A 26,901-nucleotide genomic window follows, 5' to 3' on the forward strand; every position below is an offset into this window, starting at 1 on the left:
TGTGGGCAGCTCAATCCCGGCTCGGGCCGGGCCCGTGCCGGGGCTGTTCCTCATCTCCGGCTTTCCCCTCACGCAGCCCGGGGGCGCCGAGAGCGCGGGGCGAGGCGGGGCCGTGCGCAGAGCCCGCCCCGAGCTCGCTGCCATTGGCCGCCGGTGCCGTCAGTCGCGGTTGCGGCGCGCTGATTGGTGGGAGCGGGGCGCGGCGCGGCCCCGGCGGCGGGCTGAGGGCGGCCGTGGCCGCGCAGCGCCGCCATTGGCCGAGCGGCTGTGCGGGCCCGGCAGCGGCGGCAGCGGCCGGAGCGCGGTGAGGCGGCGGCGGCGGAGCTCGGAGGCGGCCCCGGCGCAGGTGGGAGCCGCGCTGGGCTCTGCGGGGGCTCGGGGCTGGCTGCGGGCGGAGGGGGTGGCAGGGGGCTCCGGCGGCTCGCCGGTGCCGGGACCGGCCCGTGCCGGCCCCGGGCTGAGGGCGCTGCGGGAGCGGCTGCCCGCGGTCTCCTTCCCGCCGGGGCCGGGCAGGAGCCGCTGCCGGAGCAGCGCTGGCTCGGCCCGGCTGCTGTGGGTAGGACAGAGGGGCTGCCCCGCGGCCGGCAGCGGGCGGGGAAATTCCCGTCGCCGGAGGTTTGTGTGCCCGGAGGAGAGCGAGGAGTCCTGTCAAAGTGACTTTATTGCCGAGCAGGGGCAGAGGCCGTGGGGCATTTGCCGTGCGCTCTCTGCCGTGCTTGTAGTCCGCAGCCTCCTTTTTATCCTCATTTTCCCGGCCGCATCTCCCTCTGCCTTTGCCCACCGGCTGAGTTCCTTGGAAGGTTCAGACTTCCCGATGCGCCTGGAGCCTGTCCTCGTTAATGTGCACCCTCCTTTTGTAGAACAGCCGATATTCATGGCTCTGTTAAGTCTTCTTGAAGTTCAGGAATGTAGCGGGACTTTGAGCAGCTCTCCGTGTCAGTTTGTAACATTTTCTGTAATTGATGGTTTCTCCCGTTTCTTCCCTGTTTACAAGTTCCGGGCTCCATATCCAAGCAGATTCACTCATTGACTCTGTTTTTTCTTACTGGGTTCTCTTTGGTTTTGGGATTATTCTCGGTGTCTCTTTGTAGCCGTTTGTGGATCAGGAGGCCTGGCTGCCACCTGCATCCCCTGGCTCAACTGCTGAATGAGCTGCAGTCCCAAGGTGTCAAGCATGCTTAGAAGATGAGAATTGCTGTAGCACATAAGAGGAGAAGCATGGTCTACCAGGGAGTCACGAAAGCATCCCATTCCCATCCTTTCCACATTTCAGGCAGAACATGCGCTGCTTTCTTGTTTCCTTTGCTATCTGTTTCGCCACTTTTCCTTTGTCATGTGTTTGCCAACAGCAGTTTGAGTAATTTAATTTTCCACAAACACCTTCTTTTTTATGCTAGAAGATAATCTGATCCCATCCCATGGTGAAATGTTGTGTTCCTCATTTCCGTGGATTGGTCAGCAGGAAGGTCAGGAGCTGGATTTGTCTGGTTGGTTCTTATTTGTAATCAAATGATGCCTTTGAAATGATAAATGGGTTCTCTGTCTCCTGATATGAGTTCCTTAGGGTCCCCAGGGGCTGGTCCGTGGTGTTGTAGGATTTTTTCTGGTGGCCATTCATGTTTTCCCCATTTCTGGGTGCTGCCTCCAACCAAGGCTGCATCAATTGACTGCTTTTCTCTAATTAAATCATCAAATGCTTGCATTCCAACTGATTTCCCTGAACTTTTGGTAGCAAAAAAACTCCAGTGCTCTAATACATCCTGTATAACGTAGACAGTGACAGCGCATGTTGGAGTGGACAGAGAGATTATTCCCCCCCACTTATTTTAGTTTTTATGGCATTCTTTATTTGCTGTTTCCCTTTGCAGCTTAAACCAATTTCTGTTGCAGAGTCAGATATGCTCACCATGGGCTCTGCCTTTAGCAGTGCAAATTCCATCTGTGCAAGCAGGCAGAGCATGGGGTGAGGGGCAGAGGGAATCAGCCAATTCCTGCATCAGGCAAGAGACCGAGGAACATTGTTCCCACTTTGCCCCAGCAGTTTAATTTGCATTTCTAAAGCTCCTCTGCTGGCTGCCTGGAATGCAGCTTGTCTTCCAGAGCTGCCATCCCTCGAGTCACAAGTGCCCCCCAACAAAATCCAGTTTTTTTTTTTATAACTGTATCCTATTAACTGTTTACAAGTTAAAGGGTCACCTTTAAAGCTCTTTTAGCTTTGCAATTGCAACCTATAGGTAAACACCACCAAACCCTTACAAAAATATTTCCATCGCTAACAGCTATGTAAAGCCACACACAAAAAGAATCCAAAGCCATAAAGATTTTTATCTATTCTCTTGCTAAGAATAAAAATTGAATCTCACACCTCTCGTCTAAATCTAACTGACAATATCGAGGTAGGATTATTAAGAAAAACATTCTCCTGGTGTAATCCAATCCCAACCAGCGCAGTGTGAGTGTCAGTGAGAGCCAGAGTGGAATTGTCCCCTTGTCTGGCCCAGCAGCTGTGGCAGTGCAGGCCCAGAGAGCACTGAAGCTGCAGCAGTGGCAGCAAGGGCTGGCCCCGGTGGCTGGAGCTGCCCAGGGAGGGTGGCCAGGCCGAGGATTTCAGCAGAGGATGTGTGGGCAGGCCCAGGGCCTTGCCCCGCTGTGGAGCCCTGGCTGCTGCTGCGCTGCCTTCAGTGCAGGCTCAGGGGGGCCTCCCATCCTCCTGCTGCAGGCGGGAAGTGCAAATCTCTGGGGCTGCAGAGACCTGGAGCCCAGGCTGAGGGGTCCCCCCGTGTTCAGCTGTGCTGGCGGCTGTTTCTGGCCTCGGGGCCCCTTGGCATGGGCCACGCCACTTGGCCACCAGTGGTGCTGCTTTGCACTCCTTAGGCAGAGCCCATGTCCTGCTTGGATGTTGGCAGCAGCAAAGTGCCAAGGTGGGTGTGCCTCATCAGTCTCTCCCAGGCTGGGTCTGGAGCTGTGTCACTTGAATGCAGTGCTGGGTTTCTTCCCAGCCCCTCTGTGGGCTGTTCAAACAGGAGGCTGGGTTAAACCCTTCCCCTGTCCTCAGTTCTGAATCCTCCTGTGCCACTGAACAAGTTTCATACTGTAATAACTGAGCACTGCTCATCCATTTAGAGGCTCTTTTAGTTGTCAAAGCTTTAACTTGATGCCAGACTTGAACTATAGAAGATGCTCCTGCTGTCAGTCTTCTGGTCTCAGTTCCCATGAAAGCTGTGGCTGTACAATTCTGCAGACAATGAGGCTGCTCTGGCCACTGGGTGAAACATTTTAGCAGAAGAATTCCTTTGGCATGGCCCTGTTTAATATCCACATACATTTCAAATTCTTTTTTCCTGTCTAGGAGAGCCAGGGCAGCAACCTCAGTTAAACTTCATTTTAACACTTGAAAATTCTGTTTTCCTTATGACCAGTCATCCATTTTCTTGACTGGCAGGTTAGGAGTGCTGTAGAGAGCCATCCCTGGCTCCAAAAGCCCTGCCTTTACCAGGGACTCAATACCAGGCTGTGAGCCCTTCCTTCCCTCCCCTGGAACAGGGTGTTGCTTTTAGACACCACTTGTCCTGGTTGCTTGAAAGTAATTTGGAGAGGCTCCACATCAAATTTTCCCTCTTTTCCTGTGGCTGCTCACACTTCTGTGTTCACTTCGGCACTGGCTTTGCCACTTATCTGAGTCAAAGGTACAGCATTAGCCTCTGCTTTACCTTTTAGAATATAATTCTGTATTTCCACATTCGCCATCAAATCCCTTCCCAGGTAAATAATGATCACAATCAGGAGGAAGTAGAAATCCATGCATTTCAATTCTGTCTCCCACATCTATTAATAGTGGTTGAAGAATACTCACCTGCTCATTTTTCCCCCTTAGCTCCTGAATGATCAAACAACTTCTTGACAATCTTCCCCCCTTACATCTGAGATTCAAAGGAGATTGAGAGGCCCCTGCGTCCATCAGGAGAGGCCTCTTGATTCAGAGCCACCCTGAATGTTCTCAAGGGCTCCATTGTGGTGCCCTGGTGTGATGGGAGCTGTGACAGCCCTGCCAATCCATGTCCATGCAGGGGTGGACTTGCTCCTGCTGAGGGTGCTGCTGTCTGTGCTTGCAGTGTCCTTGTGGGCTGCAGCTGGAGCCCTGACTCCTTCCCAGGGGCTGTTTGGGTGGGCTCTGCCCTGGCCAGGAGGGCAATGCCTCTGCCAGGTGCTTGTGGCCGACCCCGTCATGCCCTGGGTGCTGGGGCCCCCTTGGGCCCTGGGGTTGATCCCTCAGGGGCTGTGGGAACTCTGCCGTGGCCTTTGCCTTCAGCTTGGCCTTTTGCTCATCCCTTCTTGCCTTCAGCTGCTGTGCCTTTGTGCCCAAGTGCTGCAGGGCTTCTTGTGCCACTCCTGCAGCCCCGGTAACTGCCTGTGGGTGCTCATCCTCTGAGAGCTGCTGAGCTTTCTGCAAAACCTTTCATTTTGCAGTCACCAAATTAAAATCCATAAAAGAAATTTCTGATCCTTCCCTGTGCAATCTGCATTTCCCAGATGTTCCTTTGTTTTCCTCCTTGTGCTCATGGTCCCCTCCACAGCCCATATGACAGAGCCGGTCCCTGTCCTTCTGCGGTGTTCCTGCCGGGGTATCCCCATCCTGAATTAGCTTTGGGAGAATGTGCAAATTTCCTGAACATTCTCTCCTTTTGCACTACGCATTATATTAATGGCTCTATTAAATCTTTGTTCTTCTTCTTGAAGTTCAGGGATTTAGCTGGACTTAAACTGAGCAACAGTCTTTGTGAATTAGTACCTTGTTTCTGAAACTGATGGTTTCTACTGTCAGTTCCTCATCTACAATTTCCTGGCCCTTTCTCCAGTCTGATTCATATAATCTATTTGTAAAGACAAATTGGTTTATTCCTTTCAGCATGAAGGGAAACGGGGAGAGGAGTCATAAAAGGACATTTAGGATTCCTAGAGTGAGTGCAAGAAGGGGGTTGATCACCCCCAAACTCAGCTAGGCAGAGCGGGGATTAGGAGAGATGATGGAAAGGGATAGGAGAGGGGGATTAGGGGAGGGGGTACAGCAAGAGATTGTAGGGGGTCTCTTTATGTCCCCATCACATCATCCCTGGTGTGATTCTCCAGGACTCTAGGAGGGGATGGATCTGCACTGGGGAGGGGGTCCCCAACCCTCTTGTCCATCCCTGGGGGATTTTTGGGGGTTGTTCCCCCCATCCACCAGCCGGTGCTGCAGCAGATGTTGGGCAGAGGGGAGTATGAAAGAGAGGTCGGGTTGGCAGGGAGGAGGCATAGGAGGAAGATAAGGGAGACAGGAGAAGTATGAGGTTTTATCCTGCATGTGGCCAGGGAGGGGGAGGTCGCCCCAGGATCTATCAGGGAGTTCTCAACGGAGTTTTTTTAGTGGGGACCGTTTGGAGTTTGCAGATTGTTGACTCAAGTCCCAAATAACTTTGTGGATCACTGTGAGGGCTTGGTATTTTGCGGGGGGGGATTTTGGATCTTGCAGGACACCAAAGCTGAGTTGCAGTTCCCCCTTTGGGGGATATTTGGGGTCCAGGTACTGGTCAGGGGAGGACATGGGTCTTTGTGATGCCCCAGGAGAACAGTGGACGGAAACCCCAAGACCCTTGGGGTGGGCAGAGAGGAGAACTCACCCAGAGCTGGAGGACCCCTGGCAGCCTGAAGGGCAGGGCAGAAGGGCCTGGAGTGGGGGGATCTGTGGGATCTGTGGAACCCTGGAGCAGAGACCGAGGGGAAAAGGGATCACTGGACTCTCAAAACTCCTGGATCATCCATAAGCAGGACCCTAGAATGGGCCATGCCAGAAGCCATGGGACCCCCATCAGCCCAGGGAAGGGAAACCCCCAGAACCCAAAAAGGAGAGACAAGAGAGACCCCTCCTATGAGAGTTTTTTTGGGGGCTGAATCTTGGTGCTTTGGAGATTTTTATGGACACAAATCATCTGGTGACTGCCTGAGATGGACTTGTTCAGGAGGAACCCCACCCCAAGGCGCTCAACTCCTTGTTTTTTGCCCCAAACCAGGATTTGTCATTCTCAAGCCTTGGCCAGATGGAGGAAGAGGAAAAGCCCTGGAGATCCCCTGCAAAGAGGTTGCAAATCCAGCCCAGAGAGCTCCAAGGAAGAAACACCTTCCCTTTGCTGGGAAGGCTGGAGATCCAGACAGAGTTCGGAGCTGGTAGAGGAATCTGAAGCTTGGGAGAAGCTCCACAAGTGCTTGGAGTGTGGGAAGGGCTTCAGCCAGAGCTCCAACCTGATCCAGCACCAGGCTCAGGTATTATGAGAGTATGGTAAATGGCCTGATGCATACTCATGTCTTTGCTTTGGTTAAGGACCAAAGAGGAGTTTAAAGAGGAAATTAGGAAGGTGAGAAAGAACAGTTCCCATGTGGCAACAGTGCAAGTCACAGGCCCAAACATCAAAGTCCAGTGTCTCCCAGCTAGAAGGAGGGGGTACACCCAATGAGCTGAGCTTTGGTTCTTCCTTGGTGACCGTGGGGAAGACGTGAGAAGGTGGGATGGCAAACCCACTTATGTCCTAGCAGCAGGGATGTCAGCTCAAAGAGGAAAACACTAACCAAGGGAGTTCTCCTAAAGTGAAGGTAGCCACAGCCTCCCATGACCAAGCTGCTAGGTACAACAGAAGGAAAGATGAAATGTCACATCACCTTGAAGGAACCTTCAGGATGTATGTTGAGTGAGGGAATGATAACCAGGGCTAGAGAGGCCCTGCCTCTAGCCAGGTAGAGGCATAGGAAAATGGGGTCTCTTGGACAGTATGGATCCGATGGCCTGGCACAAACTGGTGCTGCCGCTAACGGAGAGTGGCTGCTGCACAACTGCCCCACGCCTCAGGGCCGAGCCGAGGAGGGACTGCACAGGTGGGGAGGACCTCCTGCTGGACAGGGCCAGGACCAACCCCATGGACAGATCCCACGCCCTGGAGCAGGGCAAGGATTCCTGTCCCTGAGGGGGAAGCAGTGGCGTGAACTGATTGTAACCCCCATCACATCTCCCTGCACTGCTGGGCAGAGGAGGGAGGAAACCGGCAATGGTGTTGAATTTTTACATTCATCATTACAAAGCAGAGTCGCAAGGGGAGCTCTGCTTTAAGCTTCAAACGAGGGAATCCAGCATGGGTGCTGGGACTTCTGTAACTTCAAGCTGTTACTGGATACTTGATGCTTTACTTTTGACAATATGAGGCCCTTCAGCAGCAATGTCTCTCCCACTCTGTCTCAGACCCAGCTCACAACTGGGACGAGAAGCCCAAAATCCCAACAGAAAAAGCTCTGCCATCACTTTTTTTTCCATAGTTTTATTTCATTTCATTTAATTTCATTTTAAATATATAGTCTACATTTTTTTTTCCTCTAATCCTGTGTTTATTTACTATTTCCTCCCCAGCCCTTGTCCCCTCCTGGAGGTTTGTGGGGAGGTGCTGTCCCACAGCCCTTCCTACCCTGGCAGCTGCGGGCACTCCAGTGCCATCAGGCCCCAGCTCAAAGGGAAACCACAGAACCCTCTGGAAATAAAGCTGGTCTGGGGGAAAACCCTGCAGGGAGGATTGAATCCCATGAACAGCACTGGCTGAGAGTTGGTGATTCCAAATGCTCCAAGAGGCCAGAGAGAACTGCACTGGGGCCTTGGGACCTCCCTGGGGGCACCTCTGACACTCCCGAGCAGAGTGACCCCTCCCACCCTCGCAAAATCTGCAGGTTGGGGTCAGCTGAGGAAAAGAGCTGGAAAAAGGGACTGGAAAGGGGGTGGAGATTGAGGGGACACCTCAGCCATTGCCCAGAGCAGCCTCAGGAAAATCCCCCAGAAACCAAGGAAATAAATGGAAATAATAATGAATTTTTTAACCCTTTCTTCTGCTGTTTCCAGAAGGTCCTGGCTGGGTCCTGCCAGAAGGACCCAGGGGTGGGGAGGGAGATATCAGGGCTTAATTGTGGAGAAGTTTAACTGGGGTGATGAAACTTTGATTGTGGGGTGAAAATATGAATGGAGGGTATTTGAATGGGAGGTGATGATTTGAACTGGGGAGAGAAAATGAACCTGGGGGAGGAGCCCCTCAGCTCTTGGCTGTGTCCCAAAGGTACTGCCAGTGGTTTCCCTGCTGTGACCCCCGAAGCTGAAAATACACACAGGAGAGAGGCCATTCACTGCCCCAACTGTGGGAAGAGCTACAAACACAACTTCCACCTCATCATGCACCAGTGCATCCGCACTGGGTAGAGCCCCTGTGAGTGTCCGGAGGGTGGGAAGAGCTTCTCCTACAGCTCTGCTTTGGCCTCACACAAATGACCTATGGATAAGGGAAAGCCTGTGAGTGCTCCGACTGTTGGAAGGCCTTTGTCCCTTGCTTCAGCTTTATCACCCATCAGAGTGACCTAGGATGGACAGAGACGTGGTGACCTCCATTCTGGGTGATCCATGTTTAGATCCAGTGTATTGGGTTTGTGTGGCCAGGTTTTGGAAATGAGGGGGGTTTATTAAAGTAACACAAAAGAAATTGTGTAAGGGAAAAGAAAGCAAGCATCAAAGTAGAAAAATAAAGTCACCAGCCCTGGATCCAGCAGTGAAAGATTTGGTTTGATTATTAGCATGTCCTTGTCCTTGGTCTAAGTGATGGTCCCAGGATGGATCGCTTGGGGGTTGGGAAAGCTCCAGAAACACCAATTTCTGTGGATTTAGGTTTAGGTGAACGCCCAGGTGCCTCCCCTGAAGGGAGTTTTACACTGTCTGATGTCACACTGTGGATCCCAGGGTGCTCTGGGGGGCTCTGATGGTTTATGGCCCCTTCTAAGAGGTGGCCCCACCTCTCCCAGCAGCGCAGCTGAGGCAGGTATGGCCCGTGTAAAGACATGAAAACCTCCAGGCCTCTGTGTGAATGTCCTGGGCCTTCCGCAGGGGAGTTTCCACAATTGAGCCAGTTGTGTAAGGGAGGGCATTGCCTGGTCCAAAGCCCTGTCCCACCTGGCAGCATCTCTTTCTGATCGGGCTCTTCCCTTCCCTGGCTCCCAGCCCTGCTCATCCCCTCCCCTCCGGGGTTGGGTGTTTCTCCCCCTCTGCCCCTGGGCACTTCCTGTGCCCGTGGCCAGCAAAGCCCCCGCTGCTTTTGCCACTGGTTTGAACCTTTAAGCCAGGACATTTCAGTCCCCAACAGCTCTGCTCCCCAAAAGCCAGGAGGGATAGATGATGCCTTAAAACAACTCCATCCCACTGAAAATGGCTCAACTCCACCTCAAAACAACTCAATCCCACCTCAGAATTTTGGGGTATCTCCTGAGCCCGAATTACTCCCAGTTGTGGATGTTCCTTGTCCACAAATTTCACCCAGTTGTTGCCATCAAGGAAGTGACAGTGGGCTTTTCCCCCAAAATGGAACACACTGTGTGGGAAAGGAGGCAGGTGAGGGGGTGCCTCCCCTCATCCCCCAACAGATGCCAGCACCCCACATCAGGCTGGGGGCTCAAGGGACCACACTGGATCCCCCATTCCCACCCCCCTCTGCCCCACGGCCACCACAGCACTGGTTGCTGGGTTGGGTCACCCCCACTGTGAGCCCCCAGGGAGGGACATGGGGGGTTTGGGACCCAACAAGACTGAGATGAGAGAGAGAAAAGGGGCTCGCTGTTGCAGACTCACGAGGAGCAGCTGGTCTCAGTGCTCTTTCAGGTCATGAAAGGAACCTCAGAGCAGGAGGCTGGAACAGCAGATGAGAGCACACCCGGGTTGGGAAATGAAGTGTGCCAAAAACTCTGAAACTGTGCCTAGAGCCACAGGGGTCCAATGGACATGAGGTGTGTGAGAAATGAGTGTTGTTCTTTTGCAAAGTTGTAAATGTAAGTTATAAGCTAAGTATTGCTAAGTGTTGTTTTTCTGTCAAGTTGCTAAGTAGAAGGTGGAAGTTATAGCTGTAAGTTGGGTTAAATGCTGTTAAATGCTGTTATTCCTCTGTTGAATTGTTAGGCCTAAGGTATAAGTTAAGGTATAAATTAAGATAGATGTTAAAGTGCTGCTTAGTGTTACTGTTTTAGGCCAAGTTCCTTTTAATCCTTGCCCACACTGTCTTTTGGTCCATGCACATAAATGCAACACACACACACCCAACCACCATCCCCTAGATAGTTCTCAGTTAATTTCTGTTTTGGTTGCCTGAATTTTGTTTGGTTTTGTTGTTGCTTGTTTTCTTTTGTTGTGCCTTAGCTGTCCTGTAGGCAGTAGAGTGAATGTTGCCAATTAACTTTTTGTGCTTTATCACTTAGTTACCGTGATTGACAGGGATCTTGTCTAAATAAATATCTCCCAAGGCTGCAGCCATCTCAGTGGCCAGGACCTGAAGGGGCGTGTAGTTCAAACCAATGAGAGCATCCAGACTGGGTCTTTCAAATGCCCTTTATAAGGAAGGGCTTGGGAATAAATGTTGTCTGTTACTGCATGAACTTGGGGATGTGTGGTTTTTGTCTCCTGCCCTCTCCCCCACCATGTGACCTTGAATAATGATTTTAAAGGGTTAAGATTTTAGCTGAGGATTAGAACCAATTCATATTGAGGTTAGATACACAACGATAGGTTAATGATTATTAGATGCTTAAGCTAAAGCCGATTGTTATGAGGTCATTTGTAGAAAGAAGTGGAGCAAGTGAACCATTACAGGAACATATTGAAACCAGAAGAACAGTGCCCAGCACCCAGACTCTATGTCAATCCATTGCGAAGCAGGGCGCCTTGGGTTGTGCCAGAGGGTCACAGAGCCCTGATGAAGACTTTCCTACTTCATCCCTGGGATCACTGACCCAATTTGAGACCACTGACCCAAATCAAGAGAACAATTGTGCACGTGTGAAGGACTAATAACCTCATTTTATTACAGAGTGAAGATGGGAGGTGCTGGGGTTGTGCATATGTAATATTTCGGGAAATAAATAGAAGGCAAAAATCCTTGTACAGTGTGGTCACACATTTTGGGGACAACCCCCACCCCGTGCCACCCACTGGTGTAATAAACCTACCATTTTCTAACTTTAACTAGTTCGAGAGTCTTTGTCCATGATCTTTGGTTTTAATGACTCAATTGGTGAGCCAAGCCAGGGGAGACTCTGCTCGGCTGTGAGACCAGCCCTGGTCATGGTCCCCCTTGGGGCACCCCTGGGATATTCCTGCAAGAATGGTCTCAGCTGCCTGAACTGTTCATCCAGCAGCAGACAAGGAGCCCTGACTACTAAATCTCCGGACAAAGGGGTATGTTTAAAAATTGAAATAGTTTAAAACAGTGACCTGCAGGGTGTACACATGGTCAGGAAAGGTCGCTTGGTAAGTCGTGGAGGATATCCCACATGCAACTTGTGCCTCTGGAGTGTGCTTGCAAGCTGAAGTTGCAGTTGAAATCTGGTTGTCAGTGGAAAGAGTTGTTAAACTATTGTACCAAGTTCGGGCTTTTGTTGCTGACAGAAAGGGATTTTGTTATTTGTTTTGCTGTATAGGGCTCAGTTTACTAGCAATTTGGGGCTAGCAGTAGTAAGGGCAAGTCCTGGTCTAAAGTTGTTATGCTGTTGTGAATGTGTCCGGACCGAGAGAATGATTGTGAGAGTGTTTGTTGAGACATGCTGTTAGCATGACTCAAGTGGGAGTTTGGACCCACGGTTCCGTTTTCGGGTGACTGAAATGGCTGGGAAAAAACAAAGTGAGTGGGGTTCATGATCCTTAATAAAATCCCCTCTCCTCTGTGATATTTTGTGTGTGTGTGTGTGTGTGTGCTTTGGTTACGGGGACAGAATTTACGGTAACATCCAGTGTTCATGTTAAAAGGGTTTGGACTCAGAAATTATAGGGGCAGTGCTTTGCTGTTCAGCTGTTTCTGTTTGTGGAATTTGAAATATAGAGGTTGAGTGCTTTAGTGTAGTGTTTCCCATGGGAATAATAAGATTGTGATATTGTTAGATTGCACGAAAGAGATTTTGTTTATATGTGAGTATATGTGGTAGTCGTGTTTGGAGCTGCAGTGTATGTTTGAGGCAACACTGACATCTTGTGTCAAAAGTTACAAGTGTAGCACATGTTGAGTGTGAAGTGGTAAAATTGGTTTGTTTGAGAGAGTTGATTCATTTTTGAGAGCTGAGACATGAACATTTAGAAGCAAACTGGGGACAGTCAAAGGACAGGGCCAGTTCAGCAAGAAAAAGTAGAAGCCTTTTGCTGTGTCTCCCCCTCGAATCCACGGGGCGGGCGGAGGGAAAGAACTTCTCCTTGGATCCCAGGGGGCTTGGAGAAGCTCCCTCGTGAGTCCAAAGACAAGCTGGTCCCACAAGCAAAGGAAAGAGGCGCTCTCCCTCAGGATTAGTTCCAAAGTTTAATGAGGGCCTGGAGAGATCCCAGGCCACATCTGACCCCTAAGGACATCCAGAGCAAGAGAGAGGGTCTCCCTGCCCAGAGCAGCCAGCTATAGGGGGGTGCGGGGAAAACCAAACAGCCAACAGGGGAAGGATATGGGAGTGGCTCTCTGGGGGCAAGGCCTCAGAGTGACCACTGAGGAGGGGGTCGGGGAGGAGTCCCAGCCAGGGTCCAGTTACCTGGTGACCCTGGGGGAAGGGTCACCAGGTGATGGACGCAACACCTGGGGGGAGACAGGGGGATGGGTTGGGGTTTGTTGGACATACAGGTACTGATGGGAAAGGTGGGATGAACCAAACAGGTACAAAGAGGGGATATGGAGGGACAAACCATTATGAGGGAATATACAGTGCAAACACAACTCTACAGCCTTTGATAAGAATTTACTTGTGATTTTCAGTATGGAGATTGTGTTTGTAGATGCTGATTGCTAGAATCATAGTAGGAGTAGTTTTGGTCTGAGAATCCAACCTGGCAAGATGGATAGAGGGAACTTCTTTGCCTCAGTGGTTTGGGCTTGACTCGTGGAAGTTTGTGAACTCAGTAAATTGGTGGATAGATGGGGGAAGTGAGAGAGTATATTTAGAAGGTTTATATCAGACATCTGCTTAGGGACTAATGGTTTTGGATTGGGAGCAACAGACTGGAGAATCTAGAAAGCCAAGGAGGAATGAATGGAGTAGCTTGTATTTGTGGGAGTTTTCCTGCAGTTTTTGGTGCATCTAGAGGTTGGCATTGTGCGTGGCTGTTACTGCGGTGTAAGATTTGTGCAGGACATTATTACTGTTCTGCTAACTGGTACAGAGAGTGTGCCCAGTGTCGGTAGGTCCTGGATCGACCTGATTTAGATTTTAAAGCTGGTGTGTGGAAAGCCACATTTAGCACCTGAGCAGTGGGTTGTGTGACAAGGAGACTGGGAAAGGGCTGTACAAATCTATGATGCCAGGTTTGGGTGGAAGCGAGACAAGAAGCAAAGGGATAATAAGGATTGGTGTAGGGTGTTGCTTTTGTTAAGGAGAAGGGGAGTGATGGGAAGCAAACAAAGAGATCCCTAAAAGTAGTCCTTTAGGGTGTATTTTGGCACACTGGAAGGAACTAGTAGGGTATGGTGGCATAGAAAAAAAGAAAAGACCCTTGTGTTGGAGTCCAGGACATCCCTCTGGCTGCCCTGGCTCTCTCGAGACCCTGGCAGGGTTCTCAGAGACCTTGGCAAGAAGTCAAAAACACCTGTGGCTTTGATTTTAGCCCGTGGAAGAAACTGCCAGCTTTGAAGAATAACAAGCCACAAAGGTTTGAGTAGTGTGATATTTGAATTAACATAGGGTGGAAAAGTAGAAATTTGGGGTTTTTAAGAATATAATTCAGGGGGTCAAGATGGAGGAATTTGGGCGTGTCCTAGCCTTCTTCTCCTTTGTCTTGTCCTCTATGTCTTGGTGTGATGGTGACACTTTTCTATTGGTTCAAGGTAGAGATTCACAGTCTAACATAGGTCATAGGTATTGGTAAAGAAATTATAAACATATGACACGTAGTTTTGAGTATATAATGTGGGAGCCACATGAGGCTTGAGGCAGGTGGCCATGGCTTCCTTTCTGGACAGACTTCCAGGTCAGAGAAAGAATGTTATAGATAAGAAGAAATAAACAACCTTGAAAACACAGTCAGACACAGGCTCCTTCTTTGGCTGCGTGAGCTGAGAAAAGGACTTTCACACTGTTGGGGTCCTGACAAGTTGACCCTGACACCCTCGTGAAATTTTCCACACAGTGGTGGTCTCCTTATAGGCTTGAAGAGGGGGTCAGGTGTCCCCCATCTGGAACTCTACATTATGAGACTTTGTTACAGCTTATGTTATTTTTGAGACGGGAGCAAAAATTGAAAGAATTGAGTTTGCTGACATGTTTTTCTTCCTCCAGAGTCACCTTGTGTGGCAGAGGGATTGTGGAATTAGAGTCCTCTCTGACCCCTTGGTACTGGCCCTGGAAAAAGATAATGAGGCTAGCAGGGGGAAGCTGAAACAGCATTGTAGTGCATGCTCCATAAATCAACACTGCACACACCCAGACAAGTACACCCAGCTGAGTCACTGGAACAAGAGTTGGGGGATCAGTTTGGACCACTCCCTAGAAGGTAAGGGGGGCTGGTGGGGGAAGCAAATTTGGGATGGTTATTAACCTCAACTCCAGTTTCAGCTCTTATTCCACCTCCTAAGACAAGCTGACTCAATTCAAGCCCATGGATCCAATTCAAGAGAAGAATTGTGTATGTGTGAAGGACTAATAAACTCAGTTTAATACAGAGTGAAGATGGAAGGTGCTGGGGTGTCACCCTGATTCTTAAGACTTCCTAAAGCCTTCTGAGTTTACATTCCTTTAGAGAACTTTCCCACACAATTTCTGTAAACAACGTATTGTTTACATTCTTTTATGGGGGTGGAGAACACTTGATGTACTGGTGGTTTGTCCAATGTCTTTGGAGAGGTGGCCCATTCACTCTCCAATCCAATATCACCCTTGGGAAGGTATAAAAGACAGAGTCAGATAATAAACGTCCCTTTTTTACCTTGCAAACAGCAGGTGGTCTGCGTAGTGCTTTCACGTGTCCCACAGTGACACTGGGGTTATGAATATGTATTATTTTGGGAAATAAAAAGAACCTTGTCTGGTGAGGTCATGCCTTTCAGAGACAACCCCTGTGCCACCCATGGGTGACATGTTTAATAAACATACCACTTTCTAACTTTGGCTAGTTAGAGAGTCTTTGTCCACAATTGAGTTTTAACAACTCAACCTAACAGCTTGATGTTAAATCTGACTTTTGTTCATGCTCTTGCCACTGATTTTTGAGCAATCTCAAACACTCTCATTCATGACAACACCACAATGTCCCACATCACCGAGGGCTCTGACACGGGCCCATTCACAAAGGGCCACACCTGGCACCCAACAACAGAGGAAGAGACTGGAACGGGCACGGAGCAGCCACGGACTTGTGGCACCGCAGGGACTACGAGGCCACTCCACTGGGAGGCTTTGGCCAGGGACCCAGGGGACAGCCCCAGCCCTGCCCTGCAGAGCCCTGGGGCTGCAGCCCGGGCTGTTCGGGGCAGGAGGAATTGGCTGGCCGGACGTGCCAGGGCCTTGTGGGCAGTGGCTCCATGTCCCACAGGAGGCCGGGGCCGAGGGGTGTCCCTCAGGGCTCGGCCCAGGCCCCGGGGCTCGCCACTGCCTCGGTCAGTGACACCCAGGGGCACCGAGCGCAGCCTCGGCGCCTTTGCAGGGCACGAGGAGCTGAGCGGGGCAGGGGCACCACGGAAACACCGAGTGCCTGCCTGGGGCACAGCCGGGGGAAAGCCGGGCTGGAAAGCCGGGAGAGGCTGCTCCAGGGACTTGGGCACCTGGGAGACAAAGCCCAGCTCTGAACTGGCACTGAGCCTGAGAATACCTGAGAAATGACAGCACGTTCTTCTAGACACCTTCATTATTCTGTATTTTCTGAACATCAGTTTCTATGAGGGAGCATCTTTAATGTTCAGTTTACGTTTTTTACCTTTTAAAAGGTAATCGCTTTTTGTTATGTGTGAGGAGGGATTGGCTGGGAAATATTGTGGACATTTTCTATTCAATATATTTTCAGATCTGATATGTGACAAGTCCAGATTCTGACTCCAACAGCAGTGTTTGGTTCCAGACTGCTCTGCTTTTCACAGCGAGATCTCAGTTCTTTCAAATCCAGCAGTCAAAACCCTTGAAACACAGCAAAGCTGGGAATCAGGTCAAAGCATTTGGAGAGTTTGCTCCATCTGTGCATTCCACATCTCCCCTAATCTCTGTTCAGCCTCTTCACTCCTGTCCTAGCTGCACATTGTATCCAGAGTTGCTGTATCCAGAGTTCAGTATATGCTTTTATAGATTAGATAGATACCTGTGATTATTGTATATACAATTGCGTTGGAGTGAATTATTGTGATGGTGCTTTCCATGGTCCTCTGCTTTGTGCCCAAAGAATGATTATTGTATTTTTAAGCCCTGGGAGCCTGGGACCAGGTGGGGAGAGACTCCTTTCTCACTGCTGTCTTGGTTTACAAGACAGGTTTCTGTTAGGGAAGGCAGAAAAGCCTCCCTTGGAATGGAGAATGTAAACCCCCTCCCTCTGAGTTACGGGAGTTTTGAAATCAAGGGGCTCTCAGGCAAAGATATGGGAATAGGAAGAGCAGTTCGTTACTAGTGTGTATAATAAAGCAAAGAAACAGCAACAGGTACGGCACGAACAGCAAACAGAACAGGAACCCAGTCCCAGCCCTCCGGCCGCGGCACTTTCCCCTTTGGTGCAGTTTGGTGGTGGGGGAGATGTATAGGAAACTCTACGGCAATAGCTGGAACCTGTGGGATGTCCTGGCAGGGCAGGGGCATTCGGGGCCCAGCTGCAGAAGAAAGGCTTCCCGCTGGGTTATGGTGGTGGCAGCGAATTCCATTCTCCAAGCAGCAGGTCTGACTGTCCTCCGAAGCCCAGCAGATAGAGCGTACCCAACTACACAGTCCTCATCTTTTTTCCTGCCTCTATTCTTGTATCTCTGTCCTGTCCCGCCCACCCTCCACAAGAAACTCCCCAAAAAACTAGAGGAGTTCCTCCTCCCCACTATCTTAAGGACACAGCCATTAGTGCTTCTTAGAAACTAAATGGGAAAAAATTCCACAAGTAACAAGGAAAGAAAATTTAAAAACCCAGCCCCTAACAACTGTACTGGTGTCTAGCTGATTTGGTTTTCCTCAGCTCTTTCTGTGCACAGTGGTTTCCTGTTTGGCTGAAAAGCTTTTTTGGGCCAGGTGTTAAAGATAGGTTAGAAATGGTTGTAAAATAGTTGATAATTGGTAAGCTTATACTGTTAGTTTGGTTATGGTAAAAGGGGTTAAAAGGGTAGTTATGAGAAATACAGTACTCTATGTACCATAACAGACCTAAGTGAAGAGCACCACCCCCCAGACAAAACGAGCCAGCCTGGACAGAACTGTAATGGGCCAATCAAGTGCCTTAAACCTTAATGCAAACAAAGGGTCCAAAAAGAAACCAATCCAAAGGGACAAAAAACAGGATAAAAAGGGGCATCTGACTCACTGGAATGCGTGCTGCTCCACCTGGAACATCGGGGACATCGCTGCTCAAGAAGAGCCAGCACCGGCACCACAGCATCCTCGACAGGAACGCTCCTGCTCAGCCCGCGGTCCCCCTTGTTTTAGGCCTTTCTTTTTATTATAATAAATGCTGAAATAACTTTTAGTACCGGGAGTGTGGTCCCTTTTATAACACCAGGCAAACACAGGATTTTCCCCTTTCCTTGGTTCGGAGAGGCTGCAGCGGGGAGCCTCGCAGTGCCTGGGGCGAACTGAGCGGCTGCTTTGTCAGAGCCCGGGGGCTCCGTGCGGGCAGGAGCGGAGCGGCGCCGCTGCGAGCCGGGCCGAGCGAGAGAAAAACACCCGAGGCTTCAGCGCCGCTGCTTCACCTGCCGGGACCGTGCCCGCGGAGCCCAGCTGGGGAGTTCAACGCCGTGCGAGCCCCGGGCTTTCATCTCCTTCGGGATAGCCCCTGGTTGGTTTTTCCCCTGTCGTCAGCGGGGATTTCTCTGGCATTTTGGGTCTTTTGTCTAACGACGTGTGTGTGGGATAAGGTCTGGCATTTTAATATCTAGCATTTATTTACCTCCCCCCCCCGCCACCCTTGCCCTGTTGTCATTCTGTTTGTTAATAAACTGTTGGAGTTTTTTTTTTTTTTTTCACTTTCATCTATTTAAATTTTCGTTTCCTATTGGTGGAAAGGGATTATTAGAACCCTGTAGAGGGGACAACACTCACTTCACAGCGTCCTCTTTTAAATCGTCTCTCAAACTGAGACACCCTACAAGTGCTTGGAATGTGGAATGAGCTTCAGCCAGAGCCCCCACCTGATCCAGCACCAGGAGATCCAAACCAAGGAACATCCCTGCTGGTGCTTGGAATATGGGAAGAACTTCATATGGAAGTCTGACCTGGTCACCCATCTTGGGATCCACCTCAGGGAACAGCCCTACAAGTTCTTGAAATGTGGGCAGAGCTTCAGCTAGAACTCCCACCACATGAAGGACCACAAGATCCACACCGGCACATGGCCCTGCGAGTGTGGGGAGTGTGGGAAGAGCTTCAGCTAGAGTTCCAAGCTCGTCACCTGCCAGCGCATCCACACTTGGGAGAGGCCCTACGAGTGTCCCCAGTGTGGAAAGAGCTTTGTGCGCTGCTTCAGCTCCATCCCCCATGGGAGGATCCGCGTTGGATGATCCCCGGTGACCCTCGTTGGGCACAGCCCTGGTGATCCTTGGTCCTGGTTCCTGGTGATCCCCGTTGAATGGGGAGGAGTTGTTGGAGAGATTTCTTTCCCTTCTCCTTGTGTTGCTGTGGTTTGGTTGGTAAATTCACTCCCTGTGCCCAGGCTGGGTCTGTTGCCCCTGTGCTGGTTGTCGGGGCGTGATTGCTCCCGATTCTTCTTCCACCTCCCCCGCCTCTCCTCAGCCACTCAGAGAGGTACAGACAATATCGATTCAATCAGAGCGCACGGCGCTGGTGACTCCCCAGTTGCCGGGCGGTCCCGCAGCGCCCAGAGCTCCTCACCTGGCCTCCACCCGCGCCCCGCCCTCGCCCCCAGCGCCCCCCGCCAGGGGAATTTGGAGAGGGAGGAGGTGTCAGACCCTGCCCGGCGCTGGCCATGGGGCGTGTGGCGGCAGCTGGGGCCCTGCTGGCGGCACTGGTGGTGCTGGGAGCCTCCTCAGGTGCGGACGCGGAGCTCTCGGGTGAGCAGGAGGGGCGGAAAGGGAAGTGTTGGGAGGGTGGGAACGGTGGGGCGTGGAGGGACAAGGGGGAGGTGGGACCCTCAAAGTGATGTGGGGGGTGGTGCTGGTGACTGAGGAGTTATGGGAAAGGGGGAGGAAAATACGGAGAAGAGTGGAAAAGAGGAAGAGGGGCCGCGGGAAGAAAGAGCCTACGAAGGGTTGCACGTGGGGCACAAGGGGTACAGAGTGGGTGTCCGGGGTGGGCCTCTGAGCTCTTGGTTTTCTGCGGGGTGCTGGGGGCTGCTGGCAGGGCACCCTCTGACTTGTGTCCTGCACACACAGGAGTGTTCCAGGAGATGGTTAAGTCCGAGTGTCACTTCATTAACGGCACCCAGCGGGTGAGGTTCGTGAAGAGGTTCATCTACAACCGGGAGCAGTACGTGCACTTCGACAGCGATGTGGGGCACTTTGTAGGGGACACCCCGTATGGGGAGCAGGTTGCCAGGCACTGGAACAGCGACCTGGAATGGATGGAGTACAGACGGGCTGCGGTGGACAGACATTGCCGGCACAACTACGAGTTGTCCACCTCGTTCCTCGTGGAGCGCAGAGGTGAGCGCGGGGCAGAGCGTGTCCCCTCGGGCCCTGCCCTGGCAATGACCCTGGAGCCCCTCAAAACTCCCCTGGGAATAACCCCAGACATGTCAGCCCTTCCTGTGCCCATCCCCGTGGCCTCTTTCTCACCCTGCAGTGCACCGGAGATCTCCCTGTCTCTCCCAGTCCATCCCAGTCTCTCCCAGTGCCTCCCGGCTGTCCATCTCAGCCTGGCGTGGCGCTGCCGCCCCTCAGCCAATCAGAGCGCGAGTCTCTGATGACTCATCAGTTGCCAGGCAGACCCGCAGCGCCGCGTGCCCCGCGCTGGACTCGGCCTCCCAGTGCCGCGCGCTTCATTCCCAGTTCCTCCCAGTGCCGCCCCAGTCCCTCCCACTCCTTCCCAGCCCATTCCCAGTTCCTCCCAGTGCCGCCCCCGTCCCTCCCACTCCTTCCCAGCCCATTCCCAGTTCCTCCCAGTGCCGCCCCAGTCCCTCCCACTCCTTCCCAGCCCATTCCCAGTTCCTCCCAGTGCCACTGAAATCCCTCCCAGTGCCCGGGAGTCCCTTCCTTCCCAGTCCCTCTCAGTTCATTCCCATTCCATTCCCAGTCCTTCTTAGTCCATTCCCAACTTCCATCCTCTCTCCCAGTGCCCTCCCAGCATTCTCCATCCCCCTCTTAGTCCCTTCCCAATCCCTGTCAATGTTACCCGAGTCCCCGTCCCCCGCGCCCCCCGTGTCTCCCATTTTACCTGCATCTTATCCCAGTGTGTCCCCGCTCTCTCCCAGTGCCCCCCAGCGTGTCCATCTCGCTGGTGCCCTCGAGCTCCCAGCCCGGCCCCGGCCGCCTGCTCTGTTCCGTGGTGGATTTTTACCCTGCCCAAATCCAGGTGAGGTGGTTCCAGGGCCAGCAGGAGCTCTCTGTAGTGGCCACCGACATTTTTCCCAGCGGGGACTGGACCTACCAGCTCCTGGTGCTGCTGGAAACCACCCCCCGGCGTGGGCTTACCTACACCTGCCAGGTGGAGCACGGCAGCCTGGAGCACCCCCTGAGCTGGCACTGGGGTACAGCCCGGCCCCCACAGCACCAGGGAACAGGGAGTGGGACTGGGGGGACTGAGAGGGGAGTTGGTAGTAGCTGGGAGTAATTGGGAGGAAGTTTGAGGGAGGCAGGGGATAACTGGGAAAAGGGTTTGGATGGTCTGGGAGGGCAGAGAAGAGGTTTGGACGATACTGGGAAGACTGGGATGCAGTTAGGGGTTTCCTGGTGGCTACTGAGAGGAAACATCCTGGTGGTGCTGGATGTAACTAGAAGGGAGTCTGATGGAGCTGGAGGGTCTGGAAGCAGTTTGGGGATGTAAAAGTGGGGCTGGGATGGGAGTTGAGTGTGCTTCAATCTACTGGCAGTGATGTTGGTGAGTCCTGGTGGGACTGGGAAGGGACTGGGAAAAGGTTTGGGGGATCATTGGGAAATGGATGCCAACTGGGAGGGGGTTTAGGGTCCTGGAAGGACGGGGAGGGGTCTTGGGTGGTATTAGGGAGTTTGGATGGGGATAGGAAAGAGATCTCATGGAGTCTTGGGTGGGCTGGAGGGGTGTGAGGGTGTCTGGGGGCTTGGGCTTGTGAGAGGTTTTGGGGGTCCTGACCCCTGACTCCTCAGAGATGCCACCGGACACTGCCCGCAGCAAGATGTTGACAGGGATTGGGGGCTTCGTGTTGGGCTTCGTCTTCCTGGCGCTGGGGCTCGGCTTCTACCTGCACAAGAAGGTCAGGGGGGTCCCGGGGGTCGTGTCCCCCCTCCCCCAGAGCATGTGTTCTCCCCCTGGGGCCCCCAGCCCAGTGTCACCCCCTTTTCTCTGCCCACAGAGCTCCTGAGCCGCCGCCGGCCGCAGCCCCTCCCCGTGGCCTCGGGCCTGGCCAGGACCCCCCCATTCTATCCCCACACTGATTTTGGGGGGATCGTGTGCCCCCCGAGCCCTGCTGTCACTCTGCCCCGGATGGCTGCTCCCAGTGTTCCAAATAAAGCTTCCCAGTTCACACCAATCCCATTTACTGGCGAGCTGTGTGGAGAGATTTTGGGGGAGCCCACAGGGATACTGTGATGGGAAGGGGCAGAATGGGCCCCAGGGTGGATCAGGAATGGGGAGCCCTGTGAATCCTGTGTGTCACCCCACTCTGGGTGCTGGGAGCCCACCTCGGCTATGGGCGAGGAACTCTTGGGTGAGAGGGAGAGCAGCACAGGCAAGATGGGAAAGGTCATTGAGAGGGGTATAAGGGGAGGGGGGACAGTGGCAAAGGGGTTCCCCTGGAATCCCTTTGTGTCCCCATCACTGGATCTCTTGAGCTGTTCCCCGGAGTTCTGGGGGGGGATGGGGGGTGTAAGCAGAAACTTACTGGGTGGGTCCCAAACCCCCATCCCTCCCTGGGGGGCTCACAGTGGGGGTGACCCAACCCAGCAACCAGTGCTGTGGTGGCCGTGGGGCAGAGGGGGGTGGGAATGGGGGATCCAGTGTGGTCCCTTGAGCCCCCAGCTTGATGTGGGGTGCTGGCATCTGTTGGGGGATGAGGGGAGGCACCCCCTCACCTGCCTCCTTTCCCACACAGTGTGTTCCATTTTGGGGGAAAAGCCCACTGTCACTTCCTTGATGGCAACAACTGGGTGAAATTTGTGGACAAGGAACATCCACAACTGGGAGTAATTCGGGCTCAGGAGATACCCCAAAATTCTGAGGTGGGATTGAGTTGTTTTGAGGTGGAGTTGAGCCATTTTCAGTGGGATGGAGTTGTTTTGAGGCATCATCTATCCCTCCTGGCTTTTGGGGAGCAGAGCTGTTGGGGACTGAAATGTCCTGGCTTAAAGGTTCAAACCAGTGGCAAAAGCAGCGGGGGCTTTGCTGGCCACGGGCACAGGAAGTGCCCAGGGGCAGAGGGGGAGAAACACCCAACCCCGGAGGGGAGGGGATGAGCAGGGCTGGGAGCCAGGGAAGGGAAGAGCCCGATCAGAAAGAGATGCTGCCAGGTGGGACAGGGCTTTGGACCAGGCAATGCCCTCCCTTACACAACTGGCTCAGTTGTGGAAACTCCCCTGCAGAAGGCCCAGGACATTCACACAGAGGCCTGGAGGTTTTCATGTCTTTACACGGGCCATACCTGCCTCAGCTGCGCTGCTGGGAGAGGCGGGGCCACCTCTTAGAAGGGGCCATAAACCATCAGAGCCCCCCAGAGCACCCTGGGATCCACAGTGTGACATCAGACAGTGTAAAACTCCCTTCAGGGTAGGCACCTGGGCGTTCACCCAAACCTAAATCCACAGAAATTGGTGTTTCTGGAGCTTTCCCAACCCCCAAGCGATCCATCCTGGGACCATCACTTAGACCAAGGACAAGGACATGCAACAATCTATTTTTGTTGCTGGATCCCAGGCTGGTGCCTGTGTATCTTTCTACTCTTACTTTCTTTTCTCTTATAAGTTTTCCTAAGTGCTATTTTAATGCTAATATTATTGTTAATGCTAATGTTATTTTAATATTGCTAGAGATGGTAACCAAAAGGGTTCAAAACCTGCTTTACATGGTAAAGAAATTGTTCTAAAATAAACCCAACAGAGATATATTTATAAACATAGATCAATCACTGTTGTTTCACTTTAATCTATACCAGGGGATCCATGAACCAGAACCTGGATTACCCTTGCCTTCAGGAATGGATAGAACAGGAGCTGGAAATGGGGGAAGCTTCTGGAAGCTCCTCACAGAAGCCACCCCTGGAGCAACCTTGTTTCCAAAACCTGATCACACAAACACAATGTACTGCCCAACATGGATTACCAGGAACATGGGTCACTCTGCCCAATGGGGTTCACTGTGGATCATCCAACGGGTAACTCCAATGGGTAATGGAGTTGAAACAGCATTTGAAGCCCTTCCCACACTTGGGGCACTCACAGGAGTTCACTTTGCATTGAATCCATTGGTGTAAGGTCAAGGTAGAGCTCTGTGTGAAGCTTTTCCCACAGTCAGGACACTCTGAGGGCTATTCCTCAGTGTGGATATTCTGGTGGGAGCTCTGGCTGAAGCTCTTCCTGCCCTTCCCACACTTGTAGACCCATTCCCTGGAGTGCAGGCGCTGGTGGCTGATGAGGTTGGAGCGGTCACTGAAGCTGCTCACACATTCCCACACCTGTAGGGCCGTTCTCCCATGTGAATTACCTGATGGCGGATCAGACAGGAGCTAAAGCTCTTCCCACATTCCAAGCACTTCTAGGGCCGCTCCCCTGTGTGAATCTTTTGGTGCCGGATCAGGTAGCAGCTCCATCCGAAGCTCTTCCCACATTCCAAGCACCTGTAGCGTATCTCAGTGTGAAACCACTCAAGAACCACCAGCTCAGAACTCTGGATGAAGCTTGGCTGTCTATGTCTTTCCTCCTTGGAGCACCGTGGGCTGTGTTTAGAGACCCTCTTCACAGGATACCTCTGTAGCTTTTCCTCCCCATTGTATTCCTGTGCCGTGGAGTCACTCAAAACAGCCTATTCTATGAGATTCTGGTGCAGGGATTTGTCCTCCCTGGTCTCTGTCAGTGTCTGGGGAGGGAGGGAGGGGATTTGCCTCCATGCAAGAAGGAAGGGGAAGGACATCTGTTGCTTCTCTTTCGACCGCCACTTTGCTCTCGGGGGTTTCTCGCCGCTGTCCCCTGTCTCTCCCTGGCCCCCCGGGACCCTCCGGCTAGCTGTCCCCTCCGGGGCCGGGGTTTTCCGCGGTCCCGCTGCCCTGGGCTTACCAGGCAGCGTCTGGGTTAGCACGGTCCGAGCTGTGGCGCTGCCTCAGTCGCCGCAAGGGTTCGAGATAAAGAGACCAAGAGAGACCAATGGTATGCTTGTCCAGATAGATTGTATTGCCTGAAGCATTGCAGTGACCAAAGGCCCTGGGCTATTGCCCAGATACAGTTTTATACAGCAAAATTAAGAGATAAGGTCTTAAACAATAGAGACAGTGTTCAGCTAAGGCACATCAGAACCACCCCAGGGGCCAGGTCCAATGGGAACTGCTCAGGGGTGGGGAGAAAGGGGTCTACAGAGGAATGCTGAAGCGGGACTTTCCCGAAACAGTGGAGCATACATAAATGTATCTTTTACCTCAGTTTACCATTCCCAAGGCCTTTCTAATACAATGGGGCATACATGAATGTATCCTTTTCCTCAGTTTACCATTCCCAAGGCCTTTCTAAAACAATCCTCCATGCTACCATGCCAGCATGACTGCAACAGACATCCCCCAAGTTCATCCCTGGCAGGACAGTGTTGGCACCAGGGTTGTCCTGCGGCCAGGGGCGATGCTGGGCTGGGAGATGGAGCAGAGGAGAGTCTTGCAAAATCCTTCATAAAAAACAAATACTAAGAGACACTCCCCCACTCCCCCCCTATATTTGAGGCCATCTCCCCCTCCCCAGTCACCTGGGGAAGGTGAGGGGGGATGATACTCCCAGGCTGGGGCGGGCTGTAGAAACAGGGAGTGGTGGATCCATGAACTTCCTGCTGTTCCTCCTCCCCTTCCTCCTCCTGCCTAATCCCATCTCCTTTGCATCCTATTTCAATTAGTACAATTACAATTCAATAATACAATTCTACTTCTCCATGGCCCATGGGTGTCTTTCACAGTGATGGACTGGAGCAAAGACCAAGATTTCAGAGAGAGACAATGGGGTGGAAACTCCTCAAAAAAAGTCTCTTCCACCCCCCCAGCCCAACTCCATGGATACTCACACAAAATGCCAACATGTTTTGGCCTTCATTTTCTTTTGAATGCCAACTTTTGTTTTGTCCTTAATTTTATTTTCATTCCTCTTTATCCCTTTAAAACACCTGAAAGTGGGGTAAAAATAAAGAAGTTAAAAAAAACCCCATGTAAACCCCTCCCAATTTTACTGCTATTCGGGGGAGAATTTGTAATTCAAGGGGATATTCCTGAGGATCTGGGGATTCTGTAGGGATGTGGGGAAGTCTTCTCCATTGCTGTGCATAGCAAAAGCCAAGAGGGATTGACCAATTATCTTAAAACAACACAGTCACACTGAAAACGGCTCCATGCCACTCCAAAATGTCTTGATACAAACCCCAAATGGCTTAATTCCAATTTCAAAGTATCTTGATTTGAATGGGGCCTATGGGCAAAGCTTGGGCAGACACAGGACTTCTTGATGTGGATCCTACAGTGGGAGATCAAGTCCATGCTCTGGCCAAAGCTCTTCCCACAGGAGATCAGTCTCTTGCCCTGATGAATCCTCAGGTGGGAGCTGAGGTTGGAGCTGCCACTGAAGCTCCTCCAACACTCAGGCAGGCGTGAGGTCACTCGTGGGTGGATCAGGCTGTGTAAGGACCTGAGCAGCAGAGTTGCCCATCTCAAACACTGCTAAGGTCACAGAAGGACTTTGCCATGAGATAAGCACACAACGGAGTAACAGGAAGGTGCTGACTCCAGGCCTGGCAGAGGCAAGATCTGTGTGACCCATGCTGGGAAATGCATGCTCACAAAAATTCCCACTGTGGCAAAGTGTGTAAAGAAGCAACTGCTTATATGCACATCACCCCAAATGAAGTTCACCCCAAGTTATGGACACACAGAGCCCTGCATGGAGGCTACTGGGCCTGCACGGGCTTTCCATGGGCTCACATCCTTTTCAGGCATCCCCCTGTTCCAGTGTGGGCTCCTCCAGGGGCTGCATGAGAATCCCTGCTCCGGCACTTGGAGCACTCCTGCCCCTCCTGCACTGCCCTGGGTGTCTGCAGAGTTGTTCCTTTCACATGCTCCTACTCTGCACAAGAACTTTATCTTTCTTGAATCCATTATCCCTGAGGTGTCACTGCGATCTCTAATAGGCTTGGTGTTGGCAACTTGTGGGTCCATTCAGGAGCTGGTGCTGGCTTTGCTGGACACAGGGAAATTTCTGACAGCTTCTCAGAAGAGCCACCCCTGTAGCCCTCTACTTCCAAAACCTGGCCACACAAACCCAGGACACCGGCCCAGTGAGGGTCACTGTGAATCATCCAGTGTGGGTCCTCTGATGGGTGATGAAGTTGGAGCAGCAGACAAGCTCTTCCCAA

The 26,901-nt window shown here is 52.1% G+C and overlaps 1 protein-coding gene across 5 annotated transcripts; it reads left to right on the forward strand.

Annotated features, from left to right (window-relative positions):
* Positions 1-208: 208 nt before the first annotated feature.
* LOC110480961 (class II histocompatibility antigen, B-L beta chain) lies at positions 209-22,187 on the forward strand. Of its 5 annotated transcripts, XM_085565320.1 has the most exons (8): positions 209-346; positions 6,048-6,297; positions 14,335-14,548; positions 16,055-19,235; positions 19,557-19,826; positions 20,695-20,869; positions 21,465-21,571; positions 21,671-22,187. In XM_085565320.1, exons 4-8 carry the CDS (start codon positions 19,151-19,153, stop codon positions 21,904-21,906), a joined length of 873 nt encoding a protein of 290 aa, XP_085421446.1. In that variant the 5' UTR covers positions 209-346; positions 6,048-6,297; positions 14,335-14,548; positions 16,055-19,150; the 3' UTR covers positions 21,907-22,187. The 5 variants fall into 5 exon arrangements, with proteins under 5 accessions (XP_085421446.1, XP_085421445.1, XP_021405039.3 ...); XM_085565319.1 differs by having other exon boundaries at positions 14,335-19,235; XM_021549364.4 differs by having other exon boundaries at positions 14,335-19,235; positions 20,594-20,869; positions 21,671-21,852.
* Positions 22,188-26,901: the final 4,714 nt, after the last annotated feature.

The sequence above is a fragment of the Lonchura striata genome, chromosome 35 (genome assembly GCF_050655825.1).
Source record: "Lonchura striata isolate lonStrDom1 chromosome 35, ASM5065582v1, whole genome shotgun sequence".
Taxonomy (NCBI): Eukaryota; Metazoa; Chordata; class Aves; order Passeriformes; family Estrildidae; genus Lonchura; species Lonchura striata.